General features: G+C 42.4%; 1 protein-coding gene across 1 annotated transcript; it reads left to right on the top strand.

Moving 5' to 3' along the window:
* Window positions 1-1,736: 1,736 nt before the first annotated feature.
* Window positions 1,737-21,761, top strand: bbox1 (butyrobetaine (gamma), 2-oxoglutarate dioxygenase (gamma-butyrobetaine hydroxylase) 1). The gene is made up of 8 exons (XM_079166061.1): window positions 1,737-1,821; window positions 2,858-3,277; window positions 5,548-5,662; window positions 17,403-17,601; window positions 18,390-18,495; window positions 18,624-18,820; window positions 19,468-19,634; window positions 20,317-21,761. The coding sequence occupies exons 2-8, from the start codon at window positions 2,873-2,875 to the stop codon at window positions 20,475-20,477; spliced, it is 1,350 nt and encodes a 449-aa protein (XP_079022187.1). The 5' UTR covers window positions 1,737-1,821; window positions 2,858-2,872; the 3' UTR covers window positions 20,478-21,761.
* The last annotated feature ends 362 nt before the right edge of the window (window positions 21,762-22,123 follow it).

The raw sequence follows: 22,123 nt of genomic DNA, 5'->3' as shown, positions 1-22,123 counted from the left end.
TTGAGCCCTCTGATTGTGTAAACGATGAGGCAACACAAAGGAAAACCTTTAGCCTACATTGTATGTTTCCATGAGAGGGGAATGCCTACGGTTTTCAGCGTTAGACGAACACACTGGCATCACGCAGAGGAAAAAAACACTTATTCAACACAAACAATTTCATAATTTTAACACCTAATCCAAGGAAGGCTAACCATTGATGGATCCTTTTAATTGGTGATGGTAGTTTTGTACCATTTACAGGTTGATAGAACATTGTGTACCTTCTCAAGGGTACAGCCAGTAACCCAGACAGAAGTATTGACAAATGATAAACCTATAAAATCAGACAGGTTTTCAGCGTTGATCACGTCTCTTTTATTCTGCTACAAAAAAATAAATAAAGTGAAAATACGTTAATATACTCGATTCCAGCAATAATATTAGCATTTATGTTTTAATATCTCTCTCTCTCTCTCTCTCTCTCTCTCTCTCTCTCTCTCTCTCTCTCTCTCTCTCTCTCTCTCCAGGATTACATGAAAGTTGACTGTTTGCTTGATCAGCGTTGTTGTTGTTGTTGTTGTTGTTATTGAATCTGTGCAGACATCAGCTGCAAAGGTGACTGAGTTGTAATCCTCACTTACCCTTTGAAACTCCCATTGTATCATGGGTGACGGTGAGTCGGGTTAATAATTGCTAAATGACGCTGTTAAAACCTCTGCTCAGATGTTAGCAGGGGTAGAAGAAGGTTCTGCACATCCACTCATCATCTTTCCAGGTACCGGTGGAGGAAAACTGAAAGGTACGACCGAACGCAGAAAACTTTCACTCATATTACTTTTAGTATTGATTAATGTGCAGATGAGTTTCTTTATTAATTTAGCAATGTGAGAAAATAATGAAAAATTACAAATATACTTTCTTAGAGCCCAAGGCGGTGTCCATAAATTCCTTGTTTTATTCAATAATCAGACCAAAACCCAAACATATTCAGCTTACTGTCATCTATGACAAACTAAAGCAGCAAATCCTTACATTCCTCCACACGCCAGCGAATGTAACGCCAGATAAATAACAAACATTGATCTTCAGAATATTACGAATTTTTCCGACTAACTGATTAAATGACTAAATGATGAAGATTTATATATTTCAGAATATCTTTGTGTTCACCCAGCTGTGGACAAGACTGCAAAGTTCTCTGGGACATTGAGAAATAATTAGCTTAGAATATATTTAATATATATGTCAGATTTCTAGCCGGTCTGTTGTCCATGACTGAAATGTGTCATGTGACTTGATCCAGGAGACATTTAGTTCTATTAGATGGGCATTACATTTTAAACGTTCATGTCATATCAGCGTTATTGTAACTATAAGTTCTCTCTCTTTCTTTCATCCACCGAATATGGTGTGAATGCTCCATTTGCTTGCTAAAAAAAAAGCCAATTCAAGGTCCCCAGAGGATAAACTAATGCTTTTGGTAATGCTTTTCTCATCTAGAAGCACCAGCAGGTCGATGTCTTTCTTATTCAGGATTGGGGTTATTGTTCAGCTCAGATGTTCCTTGTGTTTTAACGCTATTTAGCAAATGTTATCCTCAAGGCTAAAATGTTATCCTCCTAGATAAGCTGCCATTGTAGCAGTACTTGATCACTAGTTGTTGGCGTAGGACTCAAAAGTAGAGCAACAGCCGTGCACTCGAGGTGATTATGTCATCCTCGTGGGATCAACCTTTCACCTACTTCTTCTCTCACTCTCACACAAACATACACACACACAGCGGCATCCGTGGCGACGCTCGTGGGGAAGAGGAACCCAAAATATATATAAACAACACAGGTAACGTTAAAACACTTTGACAGCTTTTTGATGCCACTTTAATACACGAACTTTAAAAAGCCGGTAAACCCAGCTGTGGAGAGGTTAGCCTCTCTTGTTAGCTTAACAGGTTAGCTCCTGCTTTAGACGGCTACTCTTCTTCTTCTTCGCCTACTTCTTTTATGTGATTTCCGGTCGCAGTTTGAAACGAAACGACTGTTTATTTATTAGTGAAGATGTTGTCAGCACCTCGATGTAATAAGTGCACTACACTCCGGGTTAACTTTGGTCTTATGCTTCTGTTTTGGTTTTTAATGGTGGTAACGTGATGTTTGTGTGCCAATCTGTGACGTCACATCGTAAATAACTGTGTTGGTAGTTTTAAGGGAACTGGAATGAAAGGGTTCTTTTTAAAGATGTACGTCACTAGGGGCTGCTACATTTAGCTCAACACGTGCGCAAACAAGCACACTTGAAGACGTAGATAGACCAGGTTTAAAAGACTACAGAAATGGGAGTATTTGCAGTTTTTCCTCGTCTCAATATTATAGTGACTTGGAATATATTTGGGTTTTGGACTGTTGGTCAGACATATGAGACATATGATGATGACATCACTTTTTCTTATTAAAAAAAACAAACAAACACAACAAACTGTAGACCAATCAATCAAGATGATTATTAGCTGATTAATCAGTTTATTTATGCAGTCAGTTGCATGTTTACATAATTTTTGGGGCTACTATAAGCCACATGGCTCAACAAATCCGTAAACAGGAGCAGGATTACTCATCACAGCACATGTTGTACATGTGTTTCTTAAAATAATGTTCCTGTTTTGCACAGCAGCTTTGCCCAGATCTTAATACCAGCACACAGTCAACAGACCAGACTTATTGGCACAGCGACCGGTCTCAACTTCCCAAGCTCACATTTAAACTGTACCCAATGATTTGGGTTTTGTTCAAAGCTGTCCTGACACCTGACTGACGCAGTAATCGCACTCCCTGTCTCTCCCTTCTTTCATTGTATTGCCTTCCTTTCTCATTAACTACAGTGTTGGAGGCCTGAAATGTGGATGAGTACATTTTCCCGTCTCGCCCTGCCTGCCCTGCAGAGGAGCACCTCTGCGATGGCCTGCCAGGCTCTGAGGGCTTGTCGTAGACCAGGACGGGCTGCGAGTCCACTACCGTCCTGCCTGACTTCAATGCAGCTTCGCGGGCAGCAGACACTGGGGTCTGCCTCCCTCCCTCTGGCTCAACACTCGGTGAGGAACGTCCGGGCTCTGGATGAGAAGCGGATGATGGAGGTGGAGTGGGAGGATGGAGGCCACAGTCTGTACCCGTTCACCTGGCTGAGAGACAACTGCCGGTGTCCACTGTGTACGCTGGACTCCGCTCAGGCCCGGAACCTGTTGTTGTCTGATCTTGACATCCACACTGGAATCGACGTCGTTGAGGTCACCAACAACAACAAGGTAGGCCGCCGCCATTATCAGACTCGTTCGCCAGTGTTCACATGCTCAGCACGACGTTCTATATCAAACCCTGAGGTGAGTTTTTGCAGAAAAGACTTAAGCGAGCAGTAGAGTAGTGAGGTTATGAAGCGTAGAGAGACAGAGTGAATGAGTGAAATAACAACGTAATGCTTCATCCACACTCTCTTGTCACAGCTTTAGAAAGCACATTTGCTATCACCAGATGAGTGACAACTTTGTTTGGCTCATTTTCTGTTTTTCGAGCTGCGTCAGCACTTTACGGCCCCAAAGCAACTATCAACAATCAACGTTGTGTTACATACTGGTCAAATAACCACAGAAAACTGTTCAATCAGCGTCCTACTTCTGTTCTATTTCTATGGGTTTGACTCTCTGCTGTCAAGATTTATTCACATGAGAGTTGATAAATCACTTAGTTCATCAACGGCAAATTAATCTGCAATTATTTTGATCATTTATTAGCAGTTTAAGTCATTTTCCAAGAAATAAAGTCAAACATTTGACTGTTCCATCTTCTCCAATGGAAGAATGAATCGCCGTTCCTCCTCTTGCATTAAAGCCATTTGAGCTGTAGAGAATTTCATCAGATTAATCAAAAATGAAAACAAACATAACACTATTTCTGAACCTATCGCATCATTACTGTTATAAATGATACTTCACTGATACTAAGCTTATTACTTAAACAGTTGTTATTGTGTAAAAGTTTCATGAAACTGGTTTCAGTTGACTAATATCGTTTACACTTTGGTTTGACTGTTTGAGGGCAACTGCCTGGTGATGAACTGTGAGGTTAGGCAATCTAATTTTGTCAGAAGCACTCGTTCATTCTGACCTTTAAGTCTTCCAAATCAACCAGCTCCTGCATCCTTCAGAGGTCCCTGAAGTGGGACACGGCTATAAACGGATTGCTTTCACAACGAGAGTGCTGCCAAGCTTCTGTGTGCCATTTGCTTATGTCGACAAGAAATTAATGTAATTATGTTTCCTGTATCAAGATTCACTCGCTGATCTAGTATTATAGTAAACATGTGTTTTAAGTAACACGGCAATGTTTTCACGTTGGCTTGTGGCTATAGAAATGATTAGATAGCTGCATGGGCCAAAACAAACCGTTTAGAAAAAGCAGATGGTGGACATACGAATCCAATCTTTTCAATTGATGTTTTCCGATTTTCTTCATTGTCAGTCTGGTTTCGTGGATTTTTCAGCCCGTCATGGTTAAATGTTGTGTAACAGTGATACTCAGAGACGTTGGAAGGAGATATACGTTTCTAAAATATTATCTTCCTACGTAAAAACCTGCGGAGCTAACATTAGCCGAGTGTGTTAGCATATCATTAACTTACGCATATATAAGAAAATGAAGTCTGTAAACCATCAAACATTCTAAATGGTATCCTTTTACTTTGTTATAGTAATTTATAGGGTTTTTTTCTCATAAAACACAACATTTTTAGGACATAAAAGAACAAATCTTGTCATTAGTAGTTTTAATGATATATTATAAGATGTATAGAGCTAATGTAAACAGGTTATAATTCATCTCTAATATCTATTTATGTTGTGAAAACATCTCCTTCAAACTACTGGATTTATTAAAGTTTCTCACCAACACTACATTTTACGAGATTACACGTGAACACATCATGATAACGTTATAATTTACCTTCGCCCACTACTCACCGAACACAACCTGAACGCATCATAATGTAACTGAACACAACCTTCGTTCGTTAGGACAATGGCCGCATCGCTAACGGCCGTCATTTTGAACACGGACTGATTGTTTGCAGTGTAACAGAGATCGGTGACTAGAAAAGCATAAATACTGGCGTCCTGATTCGCATATTTTACTGAATATTAGTGGATAACGATCGTCAGTAAAACTTTATTTGTGAGGGGGGGATCCGTAGAGATCATGGATCGACGATGGTTTGTTACACCACTTGCCGCCATTCTCGGTTGCTGTGGGTTAGCTGCTTACTGCTGTTAGCATTTTGTTTTTTAAACTTGTGTTCGCTGCTGAATCAGTTAGACATCCTGGATATATCCTTATGTTAGACCCTTCTGTCTGCTTCTCTCTAAAAATCACTTTTCCCAAGAACATAGCTAATACTTTTTCATGGAGTGCAGTTAGTGACAGTGTGGGCTCCATGGTAGCTCTGACAGCTTGATGGAGTAGCAGCGAGGGGCGGGGCTTAGCGAAGGGTTCAATCGGGATCAATAAGCGTTTATGTCTCTTACAGGTGTCCATTGCGTGGCCCGACCAGCACACTAGTGTGTTTGATGCAGAGTGGCTGAAGAAACGCTGCTTCTCTGCTGCTGCCAGACAAGCATTAAAAGAAGAGCTTTTCCTCAACGGTGAGTCCGGCTTTTCATTTTGTCCAAAGCAAAAGTCGTCATTTTAGAATTTCATGTAATGGAATGAATTGAGGACCACACCTTAAATGTAGGTATAGCTGCTGATAGCTGGAAATCACTCATCTCCCCCAACTGTATTTATAATGTGTAAGTGTTAAGACAGTGGTGCTGTGCTAATAAATTAAAAATGAATACACATAATGCATTCAGACTGCTGACAAAGGGGCCTGTACTGATTGGACTGCACTGGTCTGAAACTAATTAATACTTTCTAATTGATTACCCTGTTATTGATCAAATAGATGGTTATAGGAGGCCATAAATCACAACGCAGCTGTCTTAGAATTAACAGGATGAACAAACACTCGTGATTTACGGCATTTCTGAGAACAGTCATTTCTCTGCTAGTGTTACCTGCTTGTACATGAAGCTTGTCACGCACAACACTTTCCATACTGTCATACTTTCATAGTCATGAACATTATATTTCACTCTGGATACACTCGTGATTGACAGGTCACTACACCGGTTCGTCCGGTCTGGGAGTTGTCCGTGTTTTCAGCCTAAAAATGTTTTATTCAGCGCTCTGTTGTAACTAGCTCTATCATCTCGTGTCACTTTTGGTTGCAAATTTATAATTAAAAAAAAAAAGAGACGGCCAAAGTAATAGAAAAGGCTCTTTCTTACTCAGTACCATAACAGGGTTGTTGAGGAGGAAGTTTTTTTTTCTTCTTCTGAAGACTGGAAAGAGAACTCATTTTACAGCACATTTACAATGACCCAGTACGTTTTACAGTCTGCCAGACAGCAGAGGAGAAAGTTAAGCCGTGGAACAAGGTAGCAGCGTTTCAGCGGAGCGGGGGATGGACTGTAGTCGGGATTGTGTACACACACACACACACACACACACACACACACACGCACACGCACACGCACACACACACACACACACGTGGTCCTGAAGGACCCACAGGGCTGAGTGGCTCCTGCTCAGTTCCAGACTGATTAGACTAATGTGTGTGTGTGTGTTGCAGAACCTTTCCATTCATGTTGAAGTGTAAACAGATCCCCCTCATAAGAATCTACAGACAGATAGTCTGAAAAAAAATGTCCAGCTCGGAGCCAGGAGTGCTCCTGGAAGACGCCGCTAAACTCAAACACCAAAACACAATACAAGATTATGTTGCGCACACACACACACACACACACTCTCTCTGTCTGGGTTTAATTATTTCCTCCTGCCTAAAATTCCCGGAAAAAGGTCTACTTTCTCAAAAAAAGATGGATGATGAACAGTGTTCACTTCGGAGGGTTTTGGCTCCTGTTCTCGCTCTTTACTTCTCCGTGACGTTAACTAACTGAAGCGTAGTCCACAGTTTGAATTTCTGTTTCCTTTTCCATGCCGTGCACCTAGATGTTACAGGCCCGAGTATGCCTGTTAAAGTGCTCTCAACAGTGAGCGGGACACTGCGAGGTCAATATGAAAATTGGAGCTCTGGGGGTATTATTCAGCCTCCTGCTTTTATGTCCGAACTAATGTTTTTTTCTTCTGCTTTTACCGTTTCTATGGAGTTGTGTAACTCAAACCACAGTATGTAGTTCAGCGGCAGCTATTATTGGAGTGAGACATGGAAATAGTACTATTCAAGGACATTTACTTCATGATATTGAAAACTTTTAAATCTGTATTACACACTCCCAAATATAGAACGCGTTTTCCATCATTCTCAGACAGAAGATTTAACTTTTAATTGACGTTCCATGCATCTCAACTGTCCAGTCAGTTCCTCAGTTCCTCCTTTTATTTTCACATGTCCGCTGTAGCGTATAGGATGCACATGTGATTTGTTGACATCTCTAGTTTATTGTCCTTGCACATGTGGTTGCATGTGAACAGCGTAAAGCAGCGGAGCTTCTTAAAGGCTGACATCGGTATACATGCGAGTCTCATTCAGACCCCCTTCTGCTTCCGCCATATGGAAAACTGATTCAAGAGTGAGGGTCAAGAACAGGTCTGCATGTTCTTACCAAACACAAGCTCACCGTTGTCAGTATTTCCTTCCTTGGGAACGAACAAATCCCCGAGCCTGTAGGTGTGTGTAACCAGGAATGTAACCTCAAACTGCCTGGTGTTTGAGACGGAGGAGTTCTTACAGACAGTCTCTAATATCCCAATATACAGTTGGACACTATATTTTTAGCAATTTACGATACAAGTTTGGTAACTTTGCTTTTGCAAAAGAACATATAAGAACATTTATTTTCAAAGGGCATGAACTACAGGAAGCCACTTCAGGCCCCCGCATGGTTGTTGTTCCAGGGCTGGCAATGTCTGTTGGTTTGAGGCAGAGACGATTGGTTAAGATCAGGCATCAACCTCCAGTAGTAAGGGTCAGGATAGGCCATTGGGTACGGGGTATGGGACCTGAAAGAATCAGCTATCCAGTATCTCGGCGAGCATGGCTGCCCGGCCAATCCTAGCGCTCGAATGCTGTGCAGGGCGGGTCTTGCCAAGAAAAAGCAGTGTGGATTGATGACGACGCGTCTGTCAGTTGGAAATGTCCATTCACTACTGGACGGATTACCATACATTTTGATTCAAACCTTTATGTTACCCTCGGGATGAACTGTAATAACTTGAAGGGATCTCCTTACTTGTCGTGTATGTATATATATATATATATATATATATATATATATATATATATATATAGATATTCTATATATATTTCCTGTTAAATCTCTCAATATCCGCTACTTGGATTGGCATTCATGATCGTGATCCCCAATGATCCCCAATGATCCCCTGACTTTTCCCCCAGCAGGCTGGCATTTGTACTTTAATGAGTGAAATGTCACGACGACTATTAGATGGATTATCAGGAAATTCAGTGAGGACATTATTGGTGAGCCCCTGATGCTTCATCTAGTGCCATCTTCAGGTCAGAGTTAGACAAACCAAAGTATTTAACAGATTCTAACCAATGAACATTACACTAGTGTGGCTGTAGACTCATTTATTTCTATGTCCTTGGACTTCATAGGCCACTTGGTAGTTGGTAGCTAGTATCATCAACACAAGTATTGCGTCTCATCTCAGATCTGTTCAGAACCTTTGGAACTCACACATGCTGGTTTCTCTCTGGCGGAGTCCTTGTATCTCTTGTATCATGTTGTCATTGGTCACCATTCACCTCTGTTTGTGGGTTTTACATGAGGTGATTTTGTCTGGTTTCTTCTGAGGCAGTGTCCCCCACAGTTTCATAATGAACTGAACATATTTTCACACTAAACAGCAGTCTGCCCGGGGGATTCAACTAGGCGGGTCAGAAGACGGCTGCTCGGTGTGGGAGGATCTCCTCATGAGACCTCCCCCCAGTGCTGGCTGGCCGTCCCTGAGCCACATTTCCTCTATGCGGCGCCGTGACCGCTGGCTCTTGTTCAGCTTGGAAAGGCGCGGGGTGAAAGTGGCTTGTGGCTTCGACCGAGAGCCGCGGAACTCCATGCTCAGTTAAAACTGTGCAGTGTACCCATTAATCATCCAGCTCTAGTGTTAACAATCTGAGATGAAAGTTTTTGCTGAGGAGACTAGCGTAGCTAGCTAGCAAAGTGACCTCAGCGGCTGAGTGCCCGTTCTAATCATTGATGGACGTAGTCACCGTGAGATCACCCGTTGGTTTGTGGACTTCTGTTTTTGAAGCCTCGAGGTCAGCATTTTGGCCGTCGCCATCTTGTTTTTTTGCAACCCAAAGTGACCCGAGAGGGTGGAGCTAAGTACAACAAAACGCTGAATAAGAGACATTTTTAGGTGACCGGAATGTTAGAATTAACTTTCATGAACTGATAACACACTGTGACAGGGTTAAAGCTGTAAGACGAAAACACTGACAACGCCGTGGCAGCGACCTGTCTATCAAAAGATAGCCCCGCCCTAAAGCATCCCCTGCTTTATGGTCTGTTTGACTCTAAATGGACCATCATTTACTAAATGAACATCATGCTGTATTGAAGAAGACTTGAAACTAGAGATTGAGACCATAAACTCATGTTTACAATGTTTACTGAGGTAATAAATCAAGAGAGAAGTAAAGTCATTTTCTCATAGACTTCTATACAACCAGAGGAGTCGACCCCTGGTGGACACTAGAGAGAATGCAGGTTTAAGGCACTTAAGCATTGGCTTCACTTTTAAGAACAAATGGTTGCCGCTTGGGTCAAATATTGCTAATATAATGACACATGCAAGTATCTGACCATATAGGACACAGTGCACAACTTTGACGATGAAGTGTACAATTAACAACAACACAGTTTGTCATATTTCCTGAAAAATAACAGTTTTGGACATACAAGCTTTTCGTCTGACAGCTACGCTGCGCCCCTCACGACCTTATCTTCAATGACTCTCCCTTTCACCAGTCAGTGAGTTACGCAAACGCCTGCCAGATGCTTTTCATATTTGAACCACGTCATCGTCTCGGGGCCTCCCATTTTGCGCTTGTCATGTTTATTTAGCCGGGGAGGGAATCATGACTAATTTCATGTGACTGGTATTTAATAGAGGGATTTGAAACAGGTTAAATGGAGTTTTAGAATTTGTAGAAAGATAACCAAACGCAGCTCCCAGCCGTTTCTCACACACTTTACCACCAGCTCACATCGGTAGTTTGTAAAAGGAGTCCGTCGTCTAGCCTTCTCTGATTGAGTAAACTGTCTGAATCGCTGGCCCTCAATGGGGCATAATGGCATGTCATTTCCGTGACAACTTGAGTCATTTGCTGTGATCACTTAGAATAACTGCAGCAAGTTGTGCTAATGGGGGTAAGTACCACCGCCCGGCCTTCTTTGGCCTCCCTTTCCCATTTCTTGCTGCTCTGCAGGTCAAAGGTTGATGTAGCTTCACACAGCAAGCCACCATGGTTGAATGGTTCATGTGGAGTAGAACAACAAAAGAACTTAAAGGGATTTGCCGGTTTACTTTACTCATTTGCAGAAGGATTTTGTACCTCATGTCCCTCTAGTAGATGGTAGCAGAACACAAACTCAAATTGTGCTCCATGTTTCTGATAAGACGGGTGTAATAAAGTTTATTTTATCCTCCTTATTAACAGCCACAACAGCAACACTGCTATTGTTTCTACTTGTTGAGTCTGTGTGTGTTCATCAGTAGAAAGATGTTGTCGTTGCGAAAGCGTTCCAACCCGAGCAGTCTGGAAGCTTAACCGGTTTGTAGTTGATATCAAAATGAAGGTTGAGGGTTTATGCCTTCAAGCCTTCATGCCTGATTTGGCATCACGAAGCTTTAAAGGTGTGTTTAGTCGAGCTCATAATGAAGGCGGAGTTTGAAGATGGGTGTGGTCCGTAAACAGTACAATAATAACGGGTTCAATAATAACATTCTAGAGAGTTCATTCTTTACCTTTGACACAGGAGTGTAGTTTCAAAATACAATGCAAGTAAGTAAAATCTTAGGACTATGCTGGACAGACTTCATGAAATTAATTAACGGGTAATGTGTTAAGAGACTGACAGAGAATGATGACACTGAAGGTGCGATGAGATTTCTCTCACTGAAACAGCTGTTCCTGTTACCTCTTCCTTTGACCTGCCAAAATAAAACAGCTCCTTTTACTAGTCGCAGCCAAAAAAACGTGAAAAATATCTAATCTTGAGCTGTAGATTGTCCTTCAATTGATCCCTGCTCTCAACTATCTGGTCCTAATCATCCGGAGCATTGTGAGAATCTCTGTGAAGCCGGTCTGACAAAGGCCATGCGTGCCCTAAATACGAGGTGAAAATGTTCCACAGCAGTGTGTACTTTATAGTACACTGTGGCGCTATTTGCTGCAGTAGGTAATACATTTAGATACCAACCAAGACCGATGATCTATAGCAGACCCTGACAAGTGTAATACCTCAGTCTGTCATAAATCAGATCAAGTTGATCCAGTACTCCACAGCCTGAGGGCCAGAAGAAGAGCAAACATCGCTCCCATTTCCAAGGGCTTACTCTTGTTGCATGTTTCTGTACAGATTTAACTATATATATATATAGAGCACATCCTCTTCTGTGTCTGCCGAAGGACCTTCTGGAAGTGGTGCATGCTGGTATCTTTGAATGTGCACGTAACACTTTTTTAGGCCGGCTTTTAGTCAGTTTAAAGTTTATTTTTGGGGTTTTTAGATCCGTTCATACATCCCATTTACGCCAACACGATATCTCATCAACACTTTGTGCAAATTTCTTCTAATTTGGCACAAACATCTCCTTTGAATCAAGATGAACGGATTAGAATTTGGTGGTCAAAGATTACTTTTGACAATTTCACACAAATATCCAATAAGATAAAACGATGAAGTGATGACATTTTGGACAGACGTGGACGTAAACTACATCACGACTGTTTGGGTGGTAATTACATTCTTATTCCCTTTTTTAAACTTAAATCTTTATTTGTACTTCTTTTCTTTAGATCAAGTTCTGCATTGTGCTTTATGGTCGTCTCTCACATATATTTTGCTACTTGCATACATTTGTCAGTGATTTGCAGAGCACGTATATCTGCACGTACCTGTACAGATATACGTGCTAGAGAGATAAAGTTTGAGCCATGTGACTCGGCCAAGTAGCAGCTGATGTGCTCCGTCTCCTTTCTGCCATCTGCTCTGAATTTCACTCGTCAGTCGACAGAAAAGGTTCCCTGGAAACAAAGCGGTGGAGGTCCATCCGTGGAAAAAAAAACTGTTTTCCAAAACCTGACAGTCCGGGAAAAGACGGTTAGGCTGAAGCTGTAAATGATGTGTGAACGAACACGTGCTTACATACACGTGTGCATGTGGCGTGTTATCAATGGAATTTGAGGAATCTAAACTGTAAGCGTTCATTCGTCTAAATGAGCTTTTCTCACCGTGAAGCGTTGCTAGATTCAGATCTGTCCAACATACCGGTGGTCGGCTAAAGCTTCCACATATCAGATGTCTCTTTCCAGGGGAATTAGGCCTCCTTTCAACAAATAGCACTGATTTTTACACACACACAGTTATTTTGTTCACAGTATATTCCTGTATCCTTCACGGATCAACCATATTTGGGTTAAATTCTCTCTTTGTCATCTCTTTTGAAATTTCAACACCTTTACATCAGACTGCATGGAATACTACTGAAAACATCGAATTGGACAACGTTTGACAAACTACTGCAAGACTCACTAGAATGTGGGGAAGACTAAAGGATGGAGAAATGGAGAAAGGGTTGTGTTTGGATTAGTGTGTGTGCGTGTGCGTGTGCGTGTGCGTGTGCGTGTGTGTGTGGAGAGACGGCAGCTCTCCAGTTAGAAAACACTGCTCACTCTGTCTCCTCCGTACTGGGAGTGCAGAGGTTGGCTGCTCTGTCATCCAGGTATGTTTCACAGATAAAGGTGTGTTTATTGACTGGGTGGAGGGTGGAGGGAGTTTTCTTGCAGCTGCATTGACACACACACACACATTATGCACACTGGGTAAACACGCATGCTAATTGTTGACTGGAATATAACTAGGAGCACAGTTTCTCTTTTATTTTTCAAATGTCTGGACTCGTGCGTCTGGTTAAAGGGGAAAATGATTATTTTTAAATAATTATTTTTATGAAGGCGATCAAAGGCAGAATTGTTTTATATTTTACAAGTAAAGCACTTTCTTTAGTTACTTTAATACAATCTCAATCCTCCCAGAAGTAACAAAAAGTTTTGAAGTAAATATTTTTAGCTGTTAATGGGTAAAAAATCATTGAATAGACAGCGATAGATATATAGTACTATATATATATATATATCAACACGTGGCCAAATTAGGTGCTATTCCCTCCTTAAAACAAGTAATGAAGTTGCTCTAAGTTCGGCAGCAAGTTGTGTAACAGATTAACACTAATGAATGCAACATGTTGGCATTATGGTAATGAACGGCTGCTATTCTTCTCAACAACACTAATCAGTGACCATTAAGCAGACTTCGTTCTTGCAGCTGTTAACAAGCTGAGTCGGGGGTAAAAACACCAACCTGGTTTAAGTCATCTGTATTCACTTAACACGTGCATCAACAGGGATGGAACCGAGTTACGGATTTATTGCTTTGTGAATAAGGAGGAAGTCGGTCAAAAGTGTCGTTATTTAGCGGTGGAGGAAGTAGTCGGATCGTTTACTGAAGTACTGAAAAGACTGCAAGATAAGAACAGTTTCAGGTCAAATTCCTGCATTCATAATGTAGAAGAATAGCTCCCTGTGAGTCTTATACTTTTGTATATTATACATTTGGATTGTTGCTACTGAGGAACATTGCAGTTTACATATGCATGTCTTATAGCTACAGTTCGGTAGTTTCATCTATAAAAATGCGTCATATTTGATCAGATCATCATATGATTTATGGATGAAATCTTAATTCATAAAGTAACTGCAGCTGTCTAATAAATGTAGTGGCGTAAAAAGTACAACATGAATATAGAATAGCATGAAATGGAAACAGTCTGTAAAGTATTTTTACAGTGATGTAATGTAACCGAGTCAATCTTGCTCTACTTTATTTCAGGACTGTGTCTAAAATGTGCTTCTAGTCTAAACAGCTTGAAACTCATTTGTAGAGCCCATTCTTTCAACAAAAAGCTAAGTTCCTGCCGATGTGGCTCTGAGCCCTCCGCTGTGCGTTCCACAGACGGCCCATTGAAGGGAGCTGATCTGAGCTCTGTGATAAAACTTAACCAAGTCAAAACAACAGCTCTCTGGATAACTGCAGTGATTGAAACGGAGCTTTTTGAAGGCGCTCCCAGCAGCAGAGGAGAGCGAGCTTAAACAGAGCACAGTGGAGTGGAGAAGCCCAAACTGCCATGACAGCAGCAGGAGCCGCGGCTTCGGGTTTCCTCATCTGGAAAAGCCACTGGAGCAGACCGGGGGGGGCAGGGGGGCAGGAGAGGGATCATGCACGTACACTATCTCGTCAGGCTGTCAGGTGTTCCTACCCCTGTGAAAAGCAGTGGAACTTAAACCTGCATCAAGAAGCAAGCTGTGAACTAAACATTGCTTATTCACACGTCCAGCAGTCACAGAGCAACTTTATCTTTCATAAGGAGTCGTGTTTCGGCCACTTGGTGAATGTAAATCTACAATATTTTAATTACAATAATGTAATAACTCTCTTTTGGCTCCGTTTTTGGTCTCCACCAACTCCTGAGGGGAATCTCTGGCTCTTTAGCTGCTAAGTGCTCCACTGTGTGTGTGTGTGTGTGTGTGTGTGTGTGTGTGTGTGTGTGTGTGTGTGTGTGTGTGTGTGTGTGTGTGTGTGTGTGTGTGTGTGTGTGTGTGTGTGTGTGTGTGTGTGTGTGTGTGTGTGTGTGTGTGTGTGTGTGTGTGTGTGTGTGTGTGTGTGTGTGTGGAGCTTTATAGAGTCCTGTTGAAAGCAGCTGCCCGCTGGGGCTGAAAACAACGCTGATTATCAATTCATTAACAGCGCTTTTATGTAAAAATAACCGATTTAAATGTCATATGTGAAAGATCTTAATAGAATGGGCCCTTTTTAGAGTTTTTATTCATATATATTACATCACTGGATTATTACTACTAATGCATTAACACATAAGCATTTTAACAAATATGAAAAGCAGACAAAACAACATGAATTGACGCGTACGATGATTCAGCATAAAGAAAATACAAAGCTTGTAAAATCATGACAATCAACAAGACCAAAGACCTCAAATGTCCACAAAACACGAAAGAAGTAATCTGTTGCATAGATTCTTTTGGACTTGAGGTGAAGTAGAAGTACTTTAAAACTGCACTTATGTATATTATTTCAATAAATGTACTTCTCAAGCATCAAATCTCTGTTTCGTCGACTCTACATTTGACCAGATGTGTATCTACAGCAGTCCGGGTGCCGAGACTCCTGCTTGTTCTTTAATCTCTTCTGACAGTATGAGCCGAGAAGAGACGTACATATTCCTTGTGATCCTTCACATCCAAGATTTGGTGATTAGCCTTTTCTATTTAAAACAAACGTACGCGACGAGCCGATTACAAGATAAAGAAGAAAGATATTCGTGCAAAGCTCTCATCCTCAGCACAAGCCGGCCAGACCTCGGCGTGAACCCGCTCGACAGCAGCGAGCGTGTTCAGAATGAGACTCGAGCCGCACGGCAGCCGGGACGACACAGCCGATGTGTATGCACACCGCCACCAGCGGCCGGCGGCGTGGACGCTTTGTCACGGGTGACACCCAAAGAAAAAAAAAACCCATCCGGATCCAGTTTCACAAGAGCAGTTGTAACATTCAGGCTTGACCTTTTCTCCAGTTTCTGATTCCCCTTGACAAGCCTTAACAAGCGGGGGGACCCTGACCCTGTGAACTGTGCGGCCAGAAGCTGATCGTGTGTGACAACAGCCTGGAGGGAGGTCTGCGAGTCCCGGTGATCATGATTTGTGGCTTTCTGCCTTCACTGAAGGTCCTCACCACCAGTTTTGTTTGTTGCAACTGTAAATCTTTACGGCCTTCAGAGCGAGCGGTCACATTCTCTTTTCAACGTTTCAGACACTTGGGGATGATTAACTATGCGTGAAGTTGTGCGAACTCTCCTTTGCTGTGTTGCCCCTTTCTCCTGCCGGCTTTTAGCCCCGCAATGTGTCCATGACGCAGCCGTTTGGAAGCTTTTCTTTTTCAAGTGGTTTGGTACTGAAAAGAGACACGAGGAGGAGACGCAAACATCAGGCAGGTACACCAGCTCCTCACCTGAACCCTTCTTCCTGCTCCTGCAAATGCACGTAGCAGCTGTTTCTGTGGAAGTCACTGGAGACGGACTGCATGGAAAAAAAGGAGTGGAGCCAGCTGGGTGGAGAGCAGTGGGAGGGTTTCTTTCCACTTCTGTCTGGAGACTTTTGTCTTGAAGTGAGCAGGCTATCGTACGCATTGGCACCGTCTCAGATGAAAGAGACAAGGGACCAACAGTTAAGTTATAAATGCATTGTTTGCTCTAATAAAAAATAAAAAAAACGGTTTCTTTTTTTCCTCAATATTTAGTGAATAAATCTGCCACACACGTTCGTGATGTATTATGCGATGTGTGCGCTTGATTTATTTTGCCCTCAGCACGCCAGACAGCTCTTACCGCACATTATTCAACTTTCTTTCCGTCATCTCGGGGAAAAGAATGTTTCCTAAAAGTAGTGACGTGTGCAAATGTTATGGGCACGCTCGCTCTACTGTAGCTCATTCCTGCGGCACACCTGGATGGTTCTGGTCCCTGCACGCAGATGTCTTCAGTGAAAACATGCAGTTTGTCAATCCAAACCTATAGTTGTGAGTTCTGAATGTGGCTTTAAGTCATGATGCTAAAACCTGCCAATATCCTCTGCTAAATGAAACGGTTGTTAGGGTTTATTTAACGTGGCATGGAGTAAATGTGTGCTTAAAGAACATGATGCAGGTTCTCACTCCACGAGAAGCGAACAGTTTATAAATTGTGTGGAAAAGAAAAAAAATGAATGCAACATCTGATGAAGTTGCAGTGATGCAGAGCAGCTACAGACCCGGACAAAGACGCACTGTTGGGTGGAGAAGCCTCATGTTGGTGCTTTGCAGACACTCGGCTTATTTATTGTCAGACACACAGCGCGCCCCCCCCCCCCCCCCCCCCCCCCCACATAAGCCACTGTATGTACCTCTCCACTAAGATGAAGTGGCGTTTCTTCCATGATCCTCTTTCTCGTTTCAGAGCATAGTTATTGGGACTCCAAACTGCGCGTTCCCACGGCCGACTACCAGGAGGTCCTCGGCGACGACAAGGCCGCGCTGGACTGGCTCTTGGCCCTGCGCCGCGTTGGCGTCGTCCACCTGAAGGGGGCGCCGGCGGAGCAAGGCGTAGTGGCCAGACTCGCCGAGAGGATCGGCTATCTCAGGATGACGTTCTACGGGTGAGACCCTGTGACTGTTCGTCCGTCGACTCCCCACTAAATCCTGAACGGCTACATTTTCCACCCATCATATTTTAGCTGGAGCGGAGCCCAGAGAGTGTTATTAGCACCAAAAAAAAATGAAGTACAAAAGACCTTTTTATTTACAACCCTTCTCCAGGGAAGCAGAAAACGAGTTTGATATTTTGATGAAAGATGTTCTCAGATTCTCACTTAACCACGTTAACGTTTATGAAAAAAGTCCCCACTGGTCAATTATCTGTGGCTTTGATTGATCTGGTTTAGATTAGAGAGTGTCTGTCGGCCCTTTCATCACACCAGACTTCATCACTTTGACTTACTGCAGAGCTGATTACTTGAGGACAGAGACCGGGGAAAACAACCGAAAGAGCATTCCAGCTTCTTTTTTCTTTTAAGCCAGAGGAATTACCTGGTGCACTCAGTCAGAACAGAGGTTTGGAGCGTAAAGCCGACCCTCTGCCAGCGCATGAGCTCATACTGCTGGAAGTAAAGTCGCTGCAGACTGAAGCTGAAGGCCTGCCATCGCAGAAACCAGACCATTTTACGAGTCGGGCATCCAAACGAGGCGTGCAAACGCAACGCGGAAGATAACTTTACCTCGTTAGCGTCCCAATGAAGTGTCTACTTCAGGGACTACAGTCCTGTGAAGCTGCCCAAAGTTCATGTCCTCTCATCCGCTTCTCCGCGCAGCCTAATTGTTACTTATCTTCTAAAGCCAAAGTATAATTAACTAGGAGTTGATTAATGAATGTTATCTTTGTCTTCAGGCACACATGGCAGGTCGAGGACAAACACATGGCAAACAATATAGCCTACACTTCAGGAAAGCTCAGTCCCCACACAGACTACCCTGCACTGCACTACGCACCTGGAGTGAGTAAAATCGGACTTATACGCTCTTTATAGAGGATCAAACGACACTAAACAGATACGGTATCACTTATGCATTCACGTGCTGCTCTTAGGTCTGTTTTGACTGTGTGTGTGTGTGTGTGTTGTAGGTGCAGTTGCTGCATTGCATCAGCGATGCTGAGGAAGGAGGAGAGAGCGAGATGGTGGATGGCTTCCACATGGCCGAGCTGCTGCAGAGAGAAGACCCAGAGGCCTTCAGGACGCTCACCTCGGCCCACGTGGACTTCACCGACATGGGGATAGACTACTGCCGGTTCATGCTGCAGGCCAAGAAGTGCATCATCGAGTAAGTCGGACTGTCAGATCACCGGTTTCATTCTCACGCGTACACATTTACTGTCTCCGTGTTCAAGGCCTTGAAAGAGTCTAAAAGAAGTGCATTAAAAGGAAGAAATAGATGCAGTGGAGTGATTTGAAATGGGACACTGCCATCTGCTGTTCAGAATTATTATGTCCAAATGTTCTCAATGTGGCAAAACCAAAACTGTGTAACAATATATACAGTATATTGTTTGAAGTGATTATTTTCATAATTGATGAATCTATTGATTACTTTTTTTATTAATTAATGAGTCCTTGAGACTTTCCTGAAACATTCTTCTCAGGTTTCCCACAACCCAAAGTGCAAATATTGCTGTTTTGTCCAGCGATCAGTTAAATATTAAAAAACATCCCATTGGCTTTCACTATTTTCTGAAATGTTATATTCCAAGTCCAGATCTTTGTCAGATGAATCGATAGTTAAAAAGAGAATCATCAGTTGCAGCCCTTCCAGTGAATTTGGCCACAATTTTGTTAAAAGCAAAAATGCCAATTATTTTTTTGTTGAGCGTCTAATCAACTAATCAACAAATGGTTTCCGCTCTAAAACTTCGGATGTTACTTAATGTGTGATGCGTTAGTTTGACATCCTCCTCTTCCTCTTCCTCTCAGAGTTGATGCCGAGGGCCGAGTCGTGAGGATAAACTACAACAACGCCACCAGAGATTCGGTGCTGGACCTCCCCGTGCAGCAGGTTCAGCCCTTCTACAGAGCACTGAGGGCCTACATGGATATCATAAACCGAGGAGAGAACATGGTCACCTACAAAATGATGCCAGGTCAGTGTGCAACTCTCTAAACCCTCCCCATGCAACGTAACAACAACAAAAAGCCCCCCTAGTCGTAGATACTCGGGCTCGTAGTAAACGGATCCTGGTCTGGTACGATGACGTGCAACAACATCTTTGTCATCATCGCGGTCAGGGTCACCTCTGTCACTGTGGACCAAATCAAATTACCTCAAGAGTGCTGTAGCGCTCTCTGAATAATCAATGCCCTGCAAAGAGTCTGCAGCATCCAGAGGACAGAGATGAAGGAGCGATATCGTGAGAGATCAAAGTGTGGCCGTTAGCGGGGCGACGCGGGGTTCAAGCCTCCCTGAGATCCTTCAAACAAACCTGTTCCAACAAGTCGCCCAACGGCATCTGAAGGCGACGGTGTTGAAACTTGTTTTTCCGGGAAAAAAAACGACCTCCCGGCTTTTTTTAAATGTATTTTTACGTGAAGGCGTCGGTCAAATTGCCCAGGAAATTGTTTTGTTGTTGCTGTTTGCATTTAAAAAAGATGCACAGGGATGTACTTCTGTTTGTGTTTTGTTCTTTCTCATGTTTGTGACTCGTGTAGCGAATAGGTTACACAAGCATTTTTCCATTAACAAACTCAATTCCACACTGAAATAGGGATCAGATGAAATGCACCGCACTCCTTCGTGACTGATGTGTTGGTGTTGTCGTGTTGCAGGCGACGTACTGACCTTCGATAACTGGCGTCTGCTGCACGGCCGGAGGACCTACAGGAGCAGGCCGGACAGGTCGCGGCACCTTGAGGGCGCCTACGTGGACTGGGATGAAGTCATGTCTCGCCTCCGGATCCTCCGCAGCTCGGTCCACGGAAACATTTGAGCTCCGGAAACACAAACCTGTCTTTCTTTAAACTGCGAGCTAAGCCGAATGTTGCTCTCAACTCGGTAGAAGGGTAAAAATACTAAAGAATCTGATTCTGAGGTAGCAAAGCATCAAATCATAAATGAAATAATTTCATGAATTACAAAATGATTTTAGAGCTAGGGACGCATTCCAACATGTATTTCAAACATGCAACATAGTGCAACGATTCAATGCAAAGTGCTTTTGGATTCAGTCATAGTGACGAGTGACAAATACGTTTTATAAGCTTAAATTTAACTTAGAGGTTTTATACGTTTTCCTGAGAATGTCACATTATTATAAAGATATTGTGCAGTTTTATATATTTTTTTAAGAAGTTGATCATTCCCAGTTCTCTGGTTGAATATTTGTCTGAAGACAATCTGGCCACCTTAAAATGACTCATTATTATATATCATTTCACCTTATTGCTCACTGACTATTAATGGAGGAGGGAGTGCTTTTAGATGTAATGTAGAAGTGTCTTTGCTAACTCTCCTGTTCAGTCGTGTGGCTAAAACAAAGGATGGTGTCCTCGACTTTCCCTTCACTCTGTAGAGTTGCAGTCTGAATAGAAAATGGCCTTGAACTAAAGTAGCTGTACTAGAAGTGGCAGTGTGACGCATCTGCAGTTTCAAATTCAAAAACCAAACTACAAAGACGTGTGATTAACCTCAGTGGCTTCTGGACGAACCCAAACATTTTATTTTATCCGCTGAGGTTTTGAGATTCGGCATTTCCAGATTTTGCATTATCAATCTGAATCTTTTTAAGACATGTAAAACACATTGGTTTATCCAAAAATATAAATATCTTGGCTGATAAGTGGACGTTTTCACTTATCTTTCCAGATATGATGCCATGTTTCTCTGGATGATCCTGCAAACTATTGAGAGTTCTGTGGATTATCCAGAGGATCAGGAAGATTCAGACAAAGGTGTCCTGAGCATCCAAGATGTAAGACTATCTGCAGGGTTACCTGGATCGAGTAATCAAAAAAACTCTTGTGGTATAAGTAGACTGATCCTTCAAATACCCATGAACATGTTTTTATGACGTAATTAAACGGCACAGTGTACTCAAGTGTAGATACGGACGGTTTGGGATTGATTTATTCTGTAGTCTTGCTCATTTATGGAAGAATAATCCCCAAAACAGACATGCTTACCAGTGATGAGTATGATGGTATTCATCTAGCCTCTGGGGCTGCTCAAGGCTTTGCTTCCATCGATTTCACATTTTGTACATTTAATAAAACATTTAAAAAAAAGAAATCCTCCGGTCTCTTTATGTGTCTAAAAATATAAAAACAAAGTCGTAGTATAGTATAGTATAGTATGTCATAAAAACTCATAACTCATCGTATAGTATGTCTTATATAGTCATGAAAAGTCACCGTATAGTATAAAAGTCAGATTCATAGATAATTAGTTCATCATATACACAAAGTCAGAATAGTGTCTCACTAAAGAGTCAAAAGTAATAGTGAAGTAACTCTTAAAAAGATTCATAAAGTAATATTGTTGTGTGAAGTGGATTGTGGACACAAAAGCAGAAACTCAGCGAGAGGTTTGCTAAGTTCATAATCAGCTTTATTTCAGAATGTGAGGGGAGAGCTGATC

The sequence above is a fragment of the Pholis gunnellus genome, assembly GCF_910591455.1.
Source record: "Pholis gunnellus genome assembly, chromosome: 1".
Classification (NCBI taxonomy): Eukaryota; Metazoa; Chordata; class Actinopteri; order Perciformes; family Pholidae; genus Pholis; species Pholis gunnellus.
This window is presented reverse-complemented; position numbering and strand designations above follow the sequence as displayed.